The sequence below is a fragment of the Macrotis lagotis genome, chromosome X, assembly GCF_037893015.1.
Source record: "Macrotis lagotis isolate mMagLag1 chromosome X, bilby.v1.9.chrom.fasta, whole genome shotgun sequence".
Taxonomy (NCBI): domain Eukaryota; kingdom Metazoa; phylum Chordata; class Mammalia; order Peramelemorphia; family Peramelidae; genus Macrotis; species Macrotis lagotis.
In genome coordinates, this window is record NC_133666.1 from 169,980,347 (window position 1) to 169,998,132 (window position 17,786).

The window sequence follows — 17,786 nt, forward strand, 5'->3', positions numbered from 1 at the left end:
TTTGTAGGTATCAGAAGCAGGATTTGAACTAGGGATCTTCCTAACCCCATCTCCAGAACACGATACATCTTGCCAAGGGACCTCTCCCAATCCGTTCAATTCACTCATTCTCCCACTAACCTAGCCTCAAAATCTTGGGTTTAAAAATCTTTTTTCCTTATTATATATTTATTAAGTTTCTGATTCTTCTACTTTTTTAAAAAAACTCTTCTAATTACTAACTACTTTAGATCAGGGACTAAATATCTCTTATGTAAACTGTATCACAATTAACTTCTGAGATTATAGCTCTGTACTGTCTGATGCACTCCTCTGCCTGGTACTGGTGGTTCATCACCTCCTACCCCATCCCCATCAATTTTCACACACCCTCCTCCCCACATCTACCCCTCTCACTTCATTCTTTCAGTATTCTATAATGTTAGGCTGAGATCTTTCTTAATTATCCAAAGCTGCATAGATCATTTCCATCTCTGAACTTACTCAATCCATTATTCAATTCAACCATATGCTAATTTGGAGAGTAATTCTGATACAATTATATAATTTTAAAGTTAGAGAAGCCTTACATGGCATGTAGTTCAATTCTTTTACTATATAAAGAAACCGGAAGATAGGGAAATTATTAACCAAGTAACCCAATGAGTTTTTTCTTTTTTCTGTATGAATGTCTTATGTTGGAGGTTGGATTGTAAATTCCTTTAAAATACCCCATATAGAAAAACTCAGAGCAATGATTGTCCATAATAGAAGCTCAATTAATATTAGTTGAATTGTTGTCACTCAGAAGTCTGATTTATCTATTTTTTCCTTGATAATTTTGATGATATACATTGATTTTGACTTATTGAATGATGATTTTTCATAAGGACTTTTTTTACACATTAAATGACACTAAGATACTGTGAATTCAAAACAAAATGGTGGCCAATTCATCTTAAAATGAACATCTCTGTCATTTCTAAGAAATTCCAATGAAAATAGAACACAGGCAGAGATCAGATATATGACTGCACTGAGTTAGGTCACAATTTACTAGTAATTTATATATAGAAAAAAAATCAAGCATAAATAAACTCCAAAAAAAATAATTTTCCTCCACCAAGTGACAACAAACATAATTATTTATAAATAAGTGCCTCTACAAATCAACTTTTCTTCCTCCAAGTCAAATCAGTTTTGAGGGGAGAAAAGGGCAAAAGCTGAACTCTCTTAAAAATTAATATCACAAGCAGGAATAAAACTTAATGCCACCCACATGGCAGAGATATTCAACATTAAAATTTATTTTCTCCATCCGCTTAATGGATATCTTAACCCATAGAATGGTCCATGGAAAAATAAACTCCCAAAAGAGATTTAATGTGCAACTAATATTAAATGTGATTTCTATGATAGCTTACAAATACAAAAAATACATTGTCTTTATGATCAACTACATATAGTACTAAAGTTTAAATTCAAAATAATAAAATCTGAATTCGGAATCAGAAGACCCAGGTCCAGCTCTGCATGCAGTTAGGCAATTGACTTTTCTCCTTTCTAGGTCTTACATTACTCCTCCGCAAAGTTCAATCTCTTAATTAAATAATCTTTCTAAAGTTATTTCCAACTATAAGGCCTATGCTCTTGGACAATAAAATGAATGAGTTAAGTTAAAATGTTTAAGGGAGTAAATGCCATTTCTGGAAAGAAAAACAGCTTAGTAAAATGAGGGTTTCAATTTCTGCTTCCAATTTATGAATTTCCTTCTCTTCATTCACTCTTTTTTGGCAACACTAATATTAGTATCAAAGTTTGGAGCTAAATTAATTTTGTTATGTAATCCTGTTGAAGTAGAAGTCAATATGTTACAATATCTTTTATCTCATACCTGATTTATCACATATATCCCATAATCCAGCTGCTGACGCTGTAGAAAGGGGTGGAGATAATAGAGCCAATAACGTAGATGTTCATCACGATGTCTGAAAGGGATAATAATTGCTACTTTTTGAAGTGCTGTGCAGTCCTCTGGGCTAAATCGACCTCCTTTCCTCAATTTAGGATTTTCTTTCTCTATGGCTTCCAGATTCACAGGGCGTACAAATTCCACTTTTAATGGACCAACTGAAAAAAGACAGGATATATTGGCAGACTGAAGAATGACATGAGTTCATTTATAAAATATTCCCTAGCATTGCTCAAGCAAAAAATGTGTTCCTTTTCTCCAGGTTACATGAAATATGCTCTAAAGTATCAATGTCAAGATATGAGGAGCATTCTTCTCTCTTTCACTTTTGTTCAATTCAATTAAGACTCAATATGTGACTTATACACCTGAAAATATATTGGATAGGTAGCTGGATCCATAAGTTGAAGACAAAGGGTTTTGTCTTTTAATTATACTCAGGAACCAAGGCTTGCATTCATGTACCATGAGAGAAAGAACCATATACAAAACTTGGAGTAAGTTAGCTGACGGGCATGTGTTCAATTAAATATTATCGAGGATCAAGCATACCAGGCAATAAAATAAGGATCAGAAATTACCCAGGATTATAACAGAAAAGGCATTTTTGGACTAGGTGGGGTTTTAAACATGTCAGAAAGGAGAGAAAAGAAATGGACATTTTAAAAGAAAAAAAAGAGTAGGATGAATGAGTTCAAATTAAGCTTAATTCAAACATTTATTATTATCTAACACTTAATATAGTGTCAGGAAAACACTAAGCACTTAACAGATGTTTGTTTGTTCCTTCCTTCTTAAAGGAAGACACATTGCCAGGTGCTGATGATACAAAGATAAAAATAAAAATAAAAACAATCTCTATCCTCAAGAACTTTACATTCTACTAGTTTTATCAAATGATACATATTATGGAATAAGAAACAAAGTCATAAATGGACAGATATATCTATGGGATCAACTGTTATTCTCAATAATATAAAGATCCTAGACAATTCTGAAGGATTTCTGATGAAAAATGCTATTCACTTGCAGAGAAAGAATTGATGAAGTCTGAAAGCAAAGCAAAGCACATTTTTAAAACTTTTTATTGTTTTTAATCATGTTTAACCTACATAAAATTGTTTATCTTTTCAATAAAGAAAGGGAGAAAAGGGAGAAATCTGGAACTCAAAGTTTTTTGAAATAATGTTAAAAATTGTTTTTATATGTAATTGGAAATTTTTCTTTTAAAAATCAAATATGGAGGGAGGGAGATAGAATTTTGAACTCATAGATTTTAAGTAATCTAGAGCTCTCTTAAGAATTAATATCACAAGCAGGAATGAAACTTAATGTCACCCACATGGCAGAGATATTCAACATTAAAATAAAAAACAATAGTAAGAGAGAAAAGAAAAGTGGTCTTTGAAGAAAATTTTTCCAGTATGGAAATGCACAATAAATCACTGAAAATGAAAACTAAAATCAGATATAACTATGATATATCTGAACTAATGAAATAATTTCACAGACAGGTCTTCTCACCTACAATCTACTCACTCTAATCTAGCCAGAATAGTAGCAACCTTCTCTCCTTGAATCTTCATGATGTTTTATTGTGTAATTCTCCAAAGCAACTATATACAGTATTGTATAATACAGTTGTTTGTATTTATGAATGATTAAAAAAACACTAAATGCTAAGTTGAAAATGCTAGACAGTTCCCAATCTCAAGGAACCCATGGTCTAATGTCTAAAAGACAATAAAAAAATTTCAGTCATAAGCTGGATGGAAATGCCTCGTTGTCCTTAAGTTAAATTTATTTTCTCTAATGTCATTCATATTGATAAAATCATATTTCTTTGGGGCTGAGAATTATTTGACAGGGTCAATGATTTTGATGATAAAAACTTTCTATTCTGAGTCTTTGAGAAGGGGGTCCATCCAGCACTTGCAAGAGGGAGTTGCCCTCACATCTCCACAAGGATTGTTTATCTCTCTGTTATACCCCAGGGTCAATTTAACTAAGCCCTATTTCACCCTCTCTACTTCCTCATCCTGTCAAACACTTAGCTCAGTGCTCTACAAAATAGTAGAAACTTTAAAATGTTTGTTTCATTGAATAAGAACTTTAGTCATAAGAAACTAACCAAAGATTAAGGTAGTGGGAAGGAGGAAAGAGGAGAACAAAAGATTATTTCAAAAGAAGAATTGACAGGTTGTAATGACAGATAAAATGTAAGGGATGGAGGAGAGGTAAGACTCCAATATGAAGTTTCCCAGCCTATGACACCTGGATCCAAGTTTCAGCCACCTTTTACTAGCTACATAACTATTGGGGAAAAAAGTTAATCTCCCAGTTCCGGTATCCTCAGCTATAAAATAATAAGAGTAACTCACACCACCTATCCCCATGGGACTTTTGTGAGGAAAGTGCTTTGTGAACTCTAAAATGGCATCAAATGAAAGAAATGGGGAAATCTGAGAACAGAAGCTGGCATAATAGGGGAAAAAAATCACTTTTTTTTGAGGTGCTGAGTTTCAGATGCTAACAAGACAATTAGTTTTATGAGTATTTGGAGACTGTGATTCCAAGATCACAAAGAATTAAAATGGAAGTTGAAAGAAAAGATAGTAAAGTTACTTGGTCTCACCGCTTCTTTTTAAAGATGAAGAAACCAAGGCTCAGAGATAGAAAATGATTCTTCTAAGAATAATCAGTAAGTTCAGTAAGTTCAGTGCAATGGCTAACACTCAAGTATCCTGATTCCTTTAAGACACAAAGGAAAGATTTTCTGACATTCTTTTTCTGATCAGTGTGTGTGTGTGTGTGTGTGTGTGTGTGTGTGTGTGTGTGTGTGTGTGTGCGTGTGTGTGTGCGCGCGCGTGCACACTGTTTTCATTTGGAATTTAAACACCAAATAAAATAAATATTTCTATATGTCTACTAGAATAGAAAATAGGACTGTACTTAAAACTTGAAGTGGGTACTTTTTAAGAAAAAAAGATCATCACTATTGTGATATAAGAAACAATAAGTAGGACACTCAGAAAAAACTGGAAACACTCACATGAACTGATGTAAAATGAAATTAGCAGAACCAAGAAAACATTGTACACAGTAACAATACTATATAATAATTTACTGTAAATAATATAGTATTTTCTCTGTCATACAATGATTTAAGACAATTCTGAAGGACTTATGATAAAAGATGCTATCCACCTTTTATCAAAGAAACTTTTTCTTTATTTTCCTTAGGTTTGTTTTTTGTGTTCTCCATAATTATACATGTATAACCTATGTCCACTTTCTTGCCTTCTCAATGAGGGAGGAAGGGGAAAATTTAGAACTCAAAATTTCAAAAACAATGCTAAAACTTTCTACATATTATTTGGGAAAAGTTAAATATTAATAAAAAAATTATTTCTTCAGTCTTTCTATTCCTGCCATCAAATGTTTAGTCCCAAACTTTCAAAAGCATTTTGAATATTCAAATATATCAACTGGAACGGACAAACAGTATTAATATAAAGTTGTGGCCTTTGCTCACAAATGCCCTCTCTCTTTTATTCTAATGTTTGGTCCAATGTCAAAGTTAAGTGCGTTGAGAGGAAGGGAAAGGAACTGAAGGGAGAAGAAGACAGAAAGGGAAATACATTTCAAAATTCTGTCCTAAAGATCTGGAAAGATGTAGACTTATGGTTTATCCATTCTCTATCCCATCAGTTAAAATATATAATATTATATATTAATATATATAATAAAACTAAAACTGACTACTTAGGAAAACAGGAAAGAAGGTATAGCCAGTGTAACAGACACAGTTTTTCTAGAACATTTAAAGGTAAAAATTACAAACTAATTTGGGCTTTAGGTTGAAAAGTGAAGCTATTTTTCTTTTCTAAGTCCCCATCTACCCACTTCCTTCCTTCTCCCCTCATCCCCATCCCCTCAGTTCTTCACTGCCAATCTTAACATCATGCTGTCCTTCCTTTTTTTTATCTTTTACTTTTTATTCCTCTCCAAGGTCCCAATCCATTTGTTTTCATTTGTTCTCAACCAATCATCAATGAAGTAAGGAAATGATATAATTAAAAACTCATACTGAGGGCACTAAAGACAAGAGGTTATTGAGGGACTATTGAGTCAACCCATGAAATTGGTTTTACTAGCTTAATACTTAATTCTGGAAATATGTTTAAAGGTTTCAAGAAGGCTAGTATTAACTCTTAAAACTCCATGGCACAATTCAGTTGTTGTATTTGGCTCAGGCAGTAACAGGTTTTCTAGTTTGCAAAAGAGAATCTTAGTGCTTGGCACTATTATTGCTGTTGTGCAGTAGTTTCAGTTGGTTTCGCCTCTTTATGACCACATTTGGGGTTTTCTTCATAAAAATATTGGAGTGGTTTGCCATTTCTTTCTCTGGTGAATCAAGTTTGGATCCCTTTTGTCAGAAAATCAGAGGTTAAGTAAATTGCCTGAATCATATAACTAGGAAGTGTTTGAGGCTGGATGTGAATTCAAATCTTCCTGACTCCAGGTCCAGTAATCTATTTACTAAACTACCAGCTGCCTTTACTAGTATGCAGTAGATCCTTAATCTCAGCATTAGAAGAGAACTCAAGAGGTAATCCAGTTGATTATAGTTCATTAGAATTCCTCTGTAGATTTTGGTTAAGAGGGTAACATGGAAGGATTTTATAATTCTAGCTTTCTCATATAACCCCCCCCAAATCTAAAAAGGACCCCAAACAAAGAACAAGGATAAAGAAAACCAAACCATGACAAATAAATTCTTCCAAGGTACAAGAATGTTTTGTGGTGGCATTGTTGTTGTTGTTTTTAATGGCCAGAATGGCAAAATAAGGAATCTAGACATGAGAGATAAAAATGAAATCATGAGATGTGTAGGAAGTAAGCAAAGGGAAACAACAACAACAGCAACTACCAGCATAGACATGGTGTTTTAAGGTTTGCAAAAAATTTCACTTGATCTTCACAAAAATGTGTTAAGGTGGTGGTTGATTTGATTGTCCCTATTTTACTGTTAAGATAATCAAAGCTGAAAGTTCTGCCTTGCTCAGGGTCAAAGAGCTAGCAAATGCCTGAAGGAAGCTTAGAACTCAGGTCTTCTTGACCCCCCAAGTCCAACACTCTATCCACTAGAACACTTCGTTGCCCAGAAACCAGTAGGGTAGAGGGGTGGTCAGTTCAATTCCCTTAAATTGGAGATCTGCAGAATGGGGAAAAGGAGCCAAGTTGGAGAAGACCAAAATGACTGCCAGCCAACAGACCTGAACCCTAATCCATGCTCTGAATAGGGGATTGCAAGCTAGCAGGAGCTTCAATAACCAGAAACCAGTCTGGAACTATTAGAAGTAGTGGTCACTGAGCAAGGAGAAAAAGGTCCACTCCTCAGGGTACTGGGAACAGCCAGAAACAAAGCCAACTCAGCACTTGAGACATCTATGTCTAGCAATTTGTGGGGTCTACCAGGGCCACGAGAGGGGAGGAATCAGAATCTGACTGTAGACAAAACCTGTAGTGAACAGAAAGGAGATGAAAAAGGAAATCTGGGATTGAGGCAGAGGGTAAGGCTTGCCACTTCATTTGGATATACAACAGCTAGGTTACAGTGGACAAGATCAGACAAAGTTACCTAACCCATACAAGAATGCCAGATAACTGAGCTGGGAACAAAAGGTGCAATAAAAACCGAGCCTAAAAAAAAATAGGATATCCCCCTAATCTCATGCAGTTGTAAACTATTTTGGGGAGTAGGAAACTGGGGTTAAGTGACTTTCCCAGGGTCACACTGCTAATAAATGTGTAAGGCTGCATTTGAACTGAGTTTTAAGTTATTAAAGTTTTAACCTGCAAAAGACTTGAGATATCCTGTTTTATAGTTATTCCTCCCACATTGTAACTTTCCCCATTGTGGTTTTGATATGTGAATCAGTGTAGGAAATTAAACGGGACTTTTTTGGGAAGTTTTTTGGCAACTCCAGATGACACAGAAAAAAGGTTTGAAACTCAGAAAATATATGTATAGTATTTTATAATACCAACACATTTTATGTTTTTATACAAATTTTATAATAAGTTACTGTCAACATCCCGTGGGAAAAAAAAAATTCAGACTTCTGTGATATGGAAAGGTTAACTGTAGTTAATAGAAAAAAACAACAAAAAAATTAAGTTGAAAAGTCCAATAAGTAAACTCAAACGAACTCCATAACAATTTCAACTGGAACTAATTCTCCAAAGTCATCAACAAATTTTTATTACTAGAGCTATTGACATCTTCTCTATCCTTATTCTCCTTAACCTCTTTCTCTATGTAGCACTTGGCCCTGTGATTGTGCTCTTTTCTCTGGGTTTTCAGCTCTCTCTTTATATCTGTTTGACTGCTCCTTGTCAGCCTTCTTTGAAAAGGTAGCCTGTTTGGGGTCCTGTTCTTTTTTTTTCTATATAATCTTACCTGGTGATCTCATTGGTGGTACATGGATTCAATTACTGTCTCTATGCAGATGCCTCAGATCTATATATCCAGCCTAAGGCTCTTATTTCCTGGGGTCCAGTCATGCATAACCAAATGGTTAATTAGACATTTCAAACAATATGTCCTAGGGGTATCTCAAACTCAATGTGTTCAAAACAGAATTCATCTTTCACCCCAAAACTACTCTCTTCCTTTTTTTTCCTATTACCATAGAAAAGAGCACAATTCTAGAATCCATATTTCTAACTTAAGTATGAATTCCTAACCCTCACTACCCTCACCCTACATATTCAGTCAATTTGTCATCAAATCTTGTCACTTTCTTCTCCATGAGGTCCCTTGTTTATATATCATTTCTTCTCTGTTCACACATCTGCCACCCTTATTGCCACTTGCCTGCACTACTAGGTGTCCCTCTCTCAAGTCTCTTTCCACTCCAATCTATCCTCCAATTACTCACATAAGAATTCTCCTAAAATCTAGGTATGACATTGACTTTTGTTATTGTTTTAGTCATTTTCAGTTTTGTCCAATTATTTATGACCTCCTTTGGGATTTTCTTGGCAGGATGGAGTGGTTTACTATTTCCTTCTCCAGCTCATTTTACATCTGAGGGACCCAAGGTAAATAGGGTGAAGTGACATACCCAGGGTCACATAGCTAGGAAGTGTCTAAGGATAGATTTGAACTCCCAAACTATCTACTGTGCTACCTCTTCCCTATGTCTGCCTCCTCCAAAATCTAGTGGCTCCCTATGTGTTGAGGCTCAAATAGAAACCGCTCTGGGTAAATGTTTTTTATATCATAGCTGTTTCCTATTCCTCAGTGTTCTTTACTTATTATTTCCACTCCTATTGACCTAATGAGAGTGGTTCCACAAACTCCATCTCCAAATGATTACACGCGATGTTCTCCATGCAGGGAATGCATCACTTCCTTACTCAACAATTGTTGTAGTTCCTTGGTTTTCTTTGACTTAGTGAAATGACTATCTCCAAGAAGACTTTCATGATAAAGCACCCCTAGCTATTGTGCTTTCCCTTCCATAAATAACCATGGTGTATGTATTTTGTATATAATTATATGAATACATCTTGCCCCCCAATAGAAAATAAGTTCCTTGAGAGCAGACCCTATTTCACTTTTGCCTTTGTCTTAGCACTTAACAAAGTGTTGGGACATAATAACTATTTTAAAAATGACTAGAAATAGATTTTACATGATTTCATATGTATAAGGGGTATCATTTCTTGGCTTCTTCATGGGAGAAGCTGGAAGGAAGAAAAAGTGGAACTGAAAATAAAAATGAAATCAAAAATTTAAAAATATACAAATATATGCACAAAAATAAAAATAAATAAATAAATGAGAAATAGAGATAGACTGACAGATAATGGTGGCTAGCTGGCTGACAAGACCAGGTCAGGTGGGGTATAAGAGGGGGAGGGGAGTAGCAATATCCTCTCCAGGTGGAAAGTTTGAGAACAGGAATACCAGAAAACTCAGCCAGACAAGACTGACAGATGCCCTAGAATCCTTCTGAAGATATAATCATTGCCCTCTGGGAATGTGACCTGAGAGTCCAGTATGAATTGGGAGACTGATCTCAGAAAGGGTGCTACATTTTTTAAAAGTGCAAGGCAGCAGTGGTACACAGATAAAAGAACTGGGCCGGAATCAGAGAAAAGAACCTGAGTTTAAATCCAGCCTAAAACACTTATTAGTTTTTGACCCTGGGCAAATCACTTCACCTCTTCCTCAGTTTCCTCCTCTGTAAAATGGGGACCATAACAGTGCCCACTTTCACCATCCATACAGTTGTTGTGAAGATCATTTTAACTGGCACATAGTAAGTGCGTTACAAATATTTGCTATTGTAGAGATTCATGGTCTCATGTGCAATTCTCATTTTTTTACTTTTTGTTTGTGTCTGTGCTAACAGTCAGGTTGGTCGAGGTTTTTCAAGTTCATAATAATAATAAAGTAGACAAAACAAACTCCTCTACAAGGCTGTCGAGCAAGCTAGTATGCTATCCCTCAAGGTTCTCTGGCCATGGCACCAGGACCTGGGGTGAAAAGCTTACAGATTTCTGAAGTCTGAATAGTCTGCATCAAGAAAGATCCTTAAGTCTCCCCAACCAGTATATAAATGCCTTCCTGGATACTGGAACTCTATCATCACCCAGTAGAAGGAATACTTTCTCTGAAGAGACAGGAACTCCCCCACAGAACTCAGACTAACTTCACAGTGACTCCTCCTCTGCTGTATTGTTTTACAGGGCCTTAGCAATAGGTTCCTGATAGTCAGTGGCCTAACTTTAATGGCAATTGCAAAAGTATTAAACTTTTCCTATAAAAGTTTAAAGGATCTAACTTCAGTCCTCTTTAAACCTGAGAGACAAAGGTTTTACCTAAATGGGTAAATGTGTACATTGAGCTCAGACTAAAACAAAAAAAAAAACAAAAAAAACACTCCCTATTTATCTTATTGTGTGCTCCCTGAAAGATCAGGGAAGAATAAAGCATTTTTTATTCGAATAGTAAATTTTAATAGTTTTTTTTTTCTGGTACTTAAGTCCAGAGACTCCCTGCTCTCCACTTTAAAAAATAATGGGGGGGGGGGGGGGGGCGTGGCAGCTAGGTGGTACAGTGGATAGAGCACTGGCCCTGGAATCAGGAGTACCTGAGTTCAAATCTGACCTCAGATACTTAATAATTACCTAGCTGTGTGGCCTTGGGCAAGCCACTTAACCCCATTACCTTGCAAAAACTAAACAAAACAAAACAAAACAGAAACAAAAAGGGGGGGGGGGTTGCTCTAGTGGAGGGATTCTCAATCTGGGGTACATGACCTTGAGTTTTCATTATATATTAATAACTAGTTAATAATAGTTATTAGAATATAATAGTTAATAATTAGTTTCTTTTATAATTCTGTGCATTTTATTCATTTAAAAAATCCTGGGAAGAGATCAATAGGCTTTCTCAGATGGAGAAAAGAGGTCCATGACATAGACTCTAGAATGAATTTCAGGTCTTAATATTCTAGGATTCTAAAGCAATACTACAAGGTTTATTAGAACTCAGAGGAATCCATCATTGTGGCTCTCTACTGTTTACAACTCTTTCTCCCTCCAACTAACAACGAAGAGAAAATTTTTATAAAGTTTTACAAAACAATTTACCTATTTTTAATTAATCCCCTCTACAACCCACAAGTACTGCTGTACTCATTTTCAGATGAAGAAATCAGGGCACAGTTCCCAATTCTCAGATCCTTCTTCTAGTTTCTGACTTTCAGAGTAAACACATGTATCTATGATATGATCATTCTTATGTTAGCTGAGGTGAAGGTCACAGAGGGCAAAGAACACGCCACTTCATCTCTGCCTTAGTGTCTTCCTCTATAAAATGGAAATAATAATAGCATTTATCTCCTCACAAGGTTGTGAAGATCACTCAGTACACTGATGGCAAATAATACACTATATAGATGTTAGCAATTGTGAAGATTCATGGTCTCATGTGCAATTCTCTTTTTCCTATTTTTGTGTATGTGGAAATGGCCTTGTTGGTTGATGTTTTTCAAGGTAATAATAATAATAAAGGGGGGGGGGGAATCTCTTCCACAAGGCAGTTGAGTACGCTAATCTGGCTAGCCCTTTGGTCTTTAACCCAAAGCAGGACCCCAAAAGTGATGTATGAGGTGTTTAAGGGGACCTCAATATGTTTTGAAATCTCTTAGTACAAATGTGATAGAGGAGAGTGTAAGCCAGAAAGATTGAGGGGGAAATGCCCTGCTACTGGGATCTGGACTGAGCAGGAACAGAGTAAATCTCAAAGTTGGAGACAGTCCAGTACGTGCTGCAAAGGAGGAGTACAGAAAGTAACATGGAAAACAAGAAATATCCCATCTCCTAGGAGGTGGGAGAGAAAGTGCTGGAGAGGATGGTCAGAGACTCAGTGCCATCTAGGACATTTGTGAATGCCAAAAAATGGAACATTAACAAGAAGGGAAAAGTCTAAAATGAAGTAAAGTTTTGTGTTTTTTTCCAAAAAAAAAAAAATACAATTAATTCTAAAAATCACAATGAAGAGTGACTCAGAGTAAACATTTCAAATCTGTCACTCAAAGGAAAGACAGGTGGGGGTTGTACTTAGAGGTTTTACTCTGGTGAAGAAAACAGGAAGAGAAAAACTCTTGGGGACTTTTCATTTTGAAGCATACCCAGCAATACCTGAAACTAATCAGTCTTTTAGATCTTCAGTTCTAAAGAGAAGGCTAAACATAGACCCATTTTCAGGAATCCAACTGGCATATGGACCAGCCATTTGCCTACCCCTTTAAAAAAAATTTTTTTCTAACTGCCTAAAAGCATTAACAATAAGACCTAGCATAACTTTTTTTTACAAGATAGAACAAATTTGGAAATTAGATATAAAAACAAAAGATAAAAGTCAAATGATAAAAAAATTAACTTAACTTTAAAAAAATCCTCACTCAAATTTTGAAACCAATCTTCTTGATCACCTATGTGAAAACCTCTATCCAAAAGGACAGCCAACTCCATAACTATGGAGTAGATAAAAAAGATGATAAAAATTCTCATAGAAAAGCTTTCTATCCTCAAAAATGACAAGCTTTGAATCTATTCATGGACCTTCTCAAAATTAATGATTAAGACCTTATAAAAACGTAGATAAATAAATAATCTTTTATTTCTGATATTGCTATTATAAAGCTATAGCTTCAAAAATCCTAAGAGGCGGCTAGGTGGTGCAGTGGATAGAGCACCCGCCCTGGAGTCAGGGGTACCCAAGTTCAAATCCGGTCTCAGACACTTAATAATTACTTAGCTATGTGGCCTTGGGCAAGCCACTTAACCCCATTGCCTTACAAAAACCTTAAAAAAATAAAAATAAAAAAATAAAATCCCAAGAGATGGGGGTTGGATGAGGATTCATTGAAGTGTGTTTTTAAAATGGATAGAAGAGAAAAAAGGTTGGGGGGAAAAAATCAGAGATGAGCTTTCAGTCACATGCTGATTTTATTGTGTAATTAAAAAAGAAAAGCAAGCTGTACATACTAAAGAGCATGTATAACCCTCTTTTCTGTTCTACAATGTACATAGTAACATGTGTTATATGATGCCTGTTAAACTCAAAATTTTTAAAAATGTTTTTAAAAAATTTCCATAAAATCCTCATTCTTACTTCCAAAGCACTAAACTGGAAAGCTAAATTAAAACAAATGGAAGCTAGTATGTATTGATAGTCCCCCCCCCCAATTCGGCAAAGATAAAATGCTTGCTCTGAGTAAGCATTCTCCCACTTTTATGCCACCTTTCTCATTAATCCTCACCCAGTATTCTTACCTTATCCACCATTTTCAGTCCACCATCTTTTTGTCTTCTTATTCACTCAAGTCACCCACCCTCAAATCACCCTGATTCTTGCCCTCCTCAATGTTCTTCTGTGCCCCAAAGAATTTATTCTTTCTTGAATGTACGGACCTTTATGTTAATCCTCTTTCCTCTACTCCTCATAGGTTTTATAATGGACAAGAACACTGGACCTTGAATTCAAATTCAGGCTCAGATATTTACTAGCTGTGTGACATGAGGCAAAGTCCTTCTTATTGCTTGTTTCCTCAACTGTAAAATGGGATTATAATAATAGCAACTACCTCCCAGGATTGTAGTGAGGGTTAAATGAGAAGTGTTTGGCTTGTAGAACATACATGATCCCTCTCCTTCCCATTCTCTGAGCTGAAATTTGGCTTATTTTAGATGATTTTTTTAGCCTAGATCTTAGGGAGGCTTTTTTTAAATCCTTGTCTTTGTTCATCTGGGACTAGAACAAAAAACCCAAACTAGAACAAAAAGTGTCTGTTATTTTTCAAAGTGAATCATGTGAAATTAAGACTGACAAATTAAATTTTAATCACAATTACTATTACCTACTCTTTCTAGACTTTAGTTTCCTCAACCACAAAAATATGGGAATATAAAAATGAAGGAAAGAGGTTAAGGGGATAAAATGCATAATCCTTTACTTATAATTCTCTTGTTTTTTGGTAAATGTTTTTTCATTTTAAACTTAAATACAAAATGGGAAGAGAAAATAAAAAAGAATAACCCCATTTATACAGCAGCAAATTAGAGGATTCAATATAAAACAATAAATTTCTATTTCAAGAAAATGTATATAACAAATATTACACATTTTCAAAGCAACTTGTCTTTTCTTTGCTTTCTTGTAGGTTTTGCAAATCTCTTTACTTCTAATTCTAAAGCTGAATTATATGAAACAGAAGTTGAAATGAATTGAAAATTCTACACACCAATCTGTTATCTGAATGCTTTTACCTGCCTTTTTATCTGTTCTAATTTATTTTTATTTTACTTGCTTTGGCTTATTTACCAACCCTTTTCTCTCAAATTCATCTAATTCTTTAGCCTTTGATCAGTCCCTCTTCCCTTGTCCAGACTATCATATTCTTCATCACCCCCTTAAACCTATCCCTTCAGTATTCCCAAATTTTAATGAGGGCATTGCTGTACTTCCAAGCATCCAAATTCCTAACCTAGGACTTATCCTCAAGTCTTCACTGTCTCTTATCTTTCATATTCAGTCAGCTGCAAAATCCTATTAATTACATCTCTCTAAGAGGTCCATCCCCTATCCCACTATCTTTCTTTAATCCCTAGGTCACCATCCTATTTTCAATCCCTTATCAACTGCTCATCAGAATTAATGGTATGGGCTACTCTAGTTTATTTTCCCCCTACCTACTCTCTACAAGGATTGCCAAAATAATCTTTTTACTAAATTTTTGTTTTGTTTGGTTTTAGGCAATGGGGTTAAGTGGCTTGCCCAAGGCCACACAGCTAAGTAATTATTGTGTCTGAGGTCAGATTTGAACTCAGGTACTCCTGACTCCAGGGCCAGTGCTCTATCCATGGCGCCACCTTTTTTTAATTTTTTTTTTATTTTTTAAAATTTATTTATTTTTGAATTTTACAATTTTCCCCCAATCTGACTTCCCTTCCACCAGCCCCCACAGAAAGCAGTCTGATAGTCTTTACATTGTTTCCATGCTATATATTGATCAAAATTGAATGTGTTGAGAGAAATCATATCCCTAAGGGGAAAAAATAAAATATGAGAGATAGCAAAATTACATAATAAGATAACTTAAAAAAATTAAAGGTAACAGTCTTTGGCCTTTGTTCAAACTCCACAATTCTTTCTCTGGATACAGGTGGTATTATCCATCGCAGATAGTCTAAAATTGTCCCTGATTGTTGCACTGACGGAATAAGCAAGTCCTTTAAGATTGATCATCACCGGGGGCAGCTAGGTGGCATAGTGGATAAAGCACCGGCCCTGGAGTCAGGAGTACCTGGGTTCAAATCCGGTCTCAGACACTTAATAATTACCTAGCTGTGTGGCCTTGGGCAAGTCATTTAACCCCGTTTGCCTTGCAAAAACCTAAAAAAGCCCCCCAAAAGATTGATCATCACCCCTATGTTGCTATTATGATGTACAATGTACTTCGAGTTCTACTCATCTCACTCAGCATCAGTTCATGCAAATCCTTTCAGGCTTCTCTGAATTCCCATCCCTCCTGGTTTCTAATAGAACAATAGTGTTCCATAATGTACATTTACCACAATTTGTTCAGCCATTCTCCAATTGATGGACATTCACTCAATCTCCAATTCCTTGACACCACAAAGATGCTAAGAATATTTTTGTACAAGTGATGTTTTTACCCTTTTTCATGATCTCTTCAGGGTATAGACCCAATAGTAGAATTGTCAAAGGGTATACTCATTTTTGGTTTCCCTTTGGGCATAATTCTCTCCCTTTGGGCATAATAACCTCTCCAGAAAGGTTGGATGAGTTCACAGTTCCACCAACAATGTATTAGTGTCCCAGATTTCCCCTATCCCTTCCAACATTGATCACTGTCCTTTCTGGTCATACTGGCCAGTCTGAGGTGTGAGATGGTACCTCAGAGATGCTCTAATTTGCATTTCTCTAATAAGTAGTGATTTAGAACATTTTTTTCCATGAAATTCTTCCTGACTCCAAATCTGTTCATTGTTGTTCTATTACATCTGACTCTTCATGACATCATTTGGAGTTTCTTAGCCAAAAAAAAACCCACTGAAGTAGTTTGCCTTTTCCTTCTCCAGTTCATTTTACAAATGAGGAATTGAGGCAAATAGGGTCTCATAGCTAATAAATGGAGCTGGATCTGAACTCTTGTCTTTCTGACTCCAGACCTGGTACTCTATCCAGTAGGCCACAGGAGGGGAGAAGAAAAGAAGAAAGAGAAAGGGAGGGAAGGAGAGGGCAAGGACTTGATATTTTTCCCCTACAAAACAAGAAGTTCAGAAAAGGGAGAATTAATTGAGACTGGGGCAAAATTTCATAGACACGATAAGTATAATTAGAATATATCCTTAAAAGAAGCATAGGATAAGCTATAAAAAGGAGAGAGAATAGCATAAGCAAGGCAGAGTTGGAGGAAGGGTTTTGACTAGGGAAAGTGGAAAGGCATAAAGTCAAGACATCATGGAAAGAAGGAAGGGAGAAAAATCTGGAACTCAAAATCTTGTAAAAATGAATGAGAAAAATTGATTTGACTTCTAACCGGGGGAAAATGAAATACTATAAAAATAAAAACATACTTTTTAAAATTTAAAAAAGAAAAAACAAATAATATTCGAATGAATTAAAAAACAAAAACCAAGACAACATGAAAGAATCAATCAAACTTGACAACCAACTGGTTATGGGAAGAGGAGTCAAGGATGACTCATGTTTTGAACGTTGGTGACAGAGATAAAATGAAGCTGGAAGGCAGACAGCTAACAATACAAGCTAGATCCAAAAAGATCCTGACAAGCTAAAAATTGGACTGAATCTAAAACCCTAAGATTTGACAGTTAACTAAAGACTTATGCTTAGGTTAAAAAAAGTCAATTTCAAAAATATAAGAGATAATGAGGATCTGGGAGGTGGTGATGGGGGAAGAGGGTGACAGCAAACTCAATATGAGTCGGTGTGAGAAATAATTCAGTTGGACCCCTACTCTATTCCAATCAGCAAACTTTAATGTAATGGTTACTACTAGTTTACCAAATTTTGAGGCACACATGGGTATCCACAAGAATGCTGACAGATATCACCATATCACCCTATTCCATTTCCAAATCCAGCATAGGTAGGATACCTTGATACTTTCAAAAGTTCCCCAATTTATTTTTGTACTTTTGCACTATTCTTTCTCATCCAACATGAGCAAATGATTTTATGATCACTTAGGAAGAAGAG

General features: G+C 35.6%; 1 protein-coding gene across 1 annotated transcript in view; it reads right to left on the minus strand.

Moving 5' to 3' along the window:
* Positions 1–17,786, minus strand: part of B4GALT1 (beta-1,4-galactosyltransferase 1) — a 112,072-nt gene that overhangs the window by 57,159 nt on the left and 37,127 nt on the right. Inside the window, 1 exon segment of the mRNA XM_074201982.1 lies at positions 1,874–2,109. Coding sequence (XP_074058083.1) covers positions 1,874–2,109 — 236 coding nt within the window.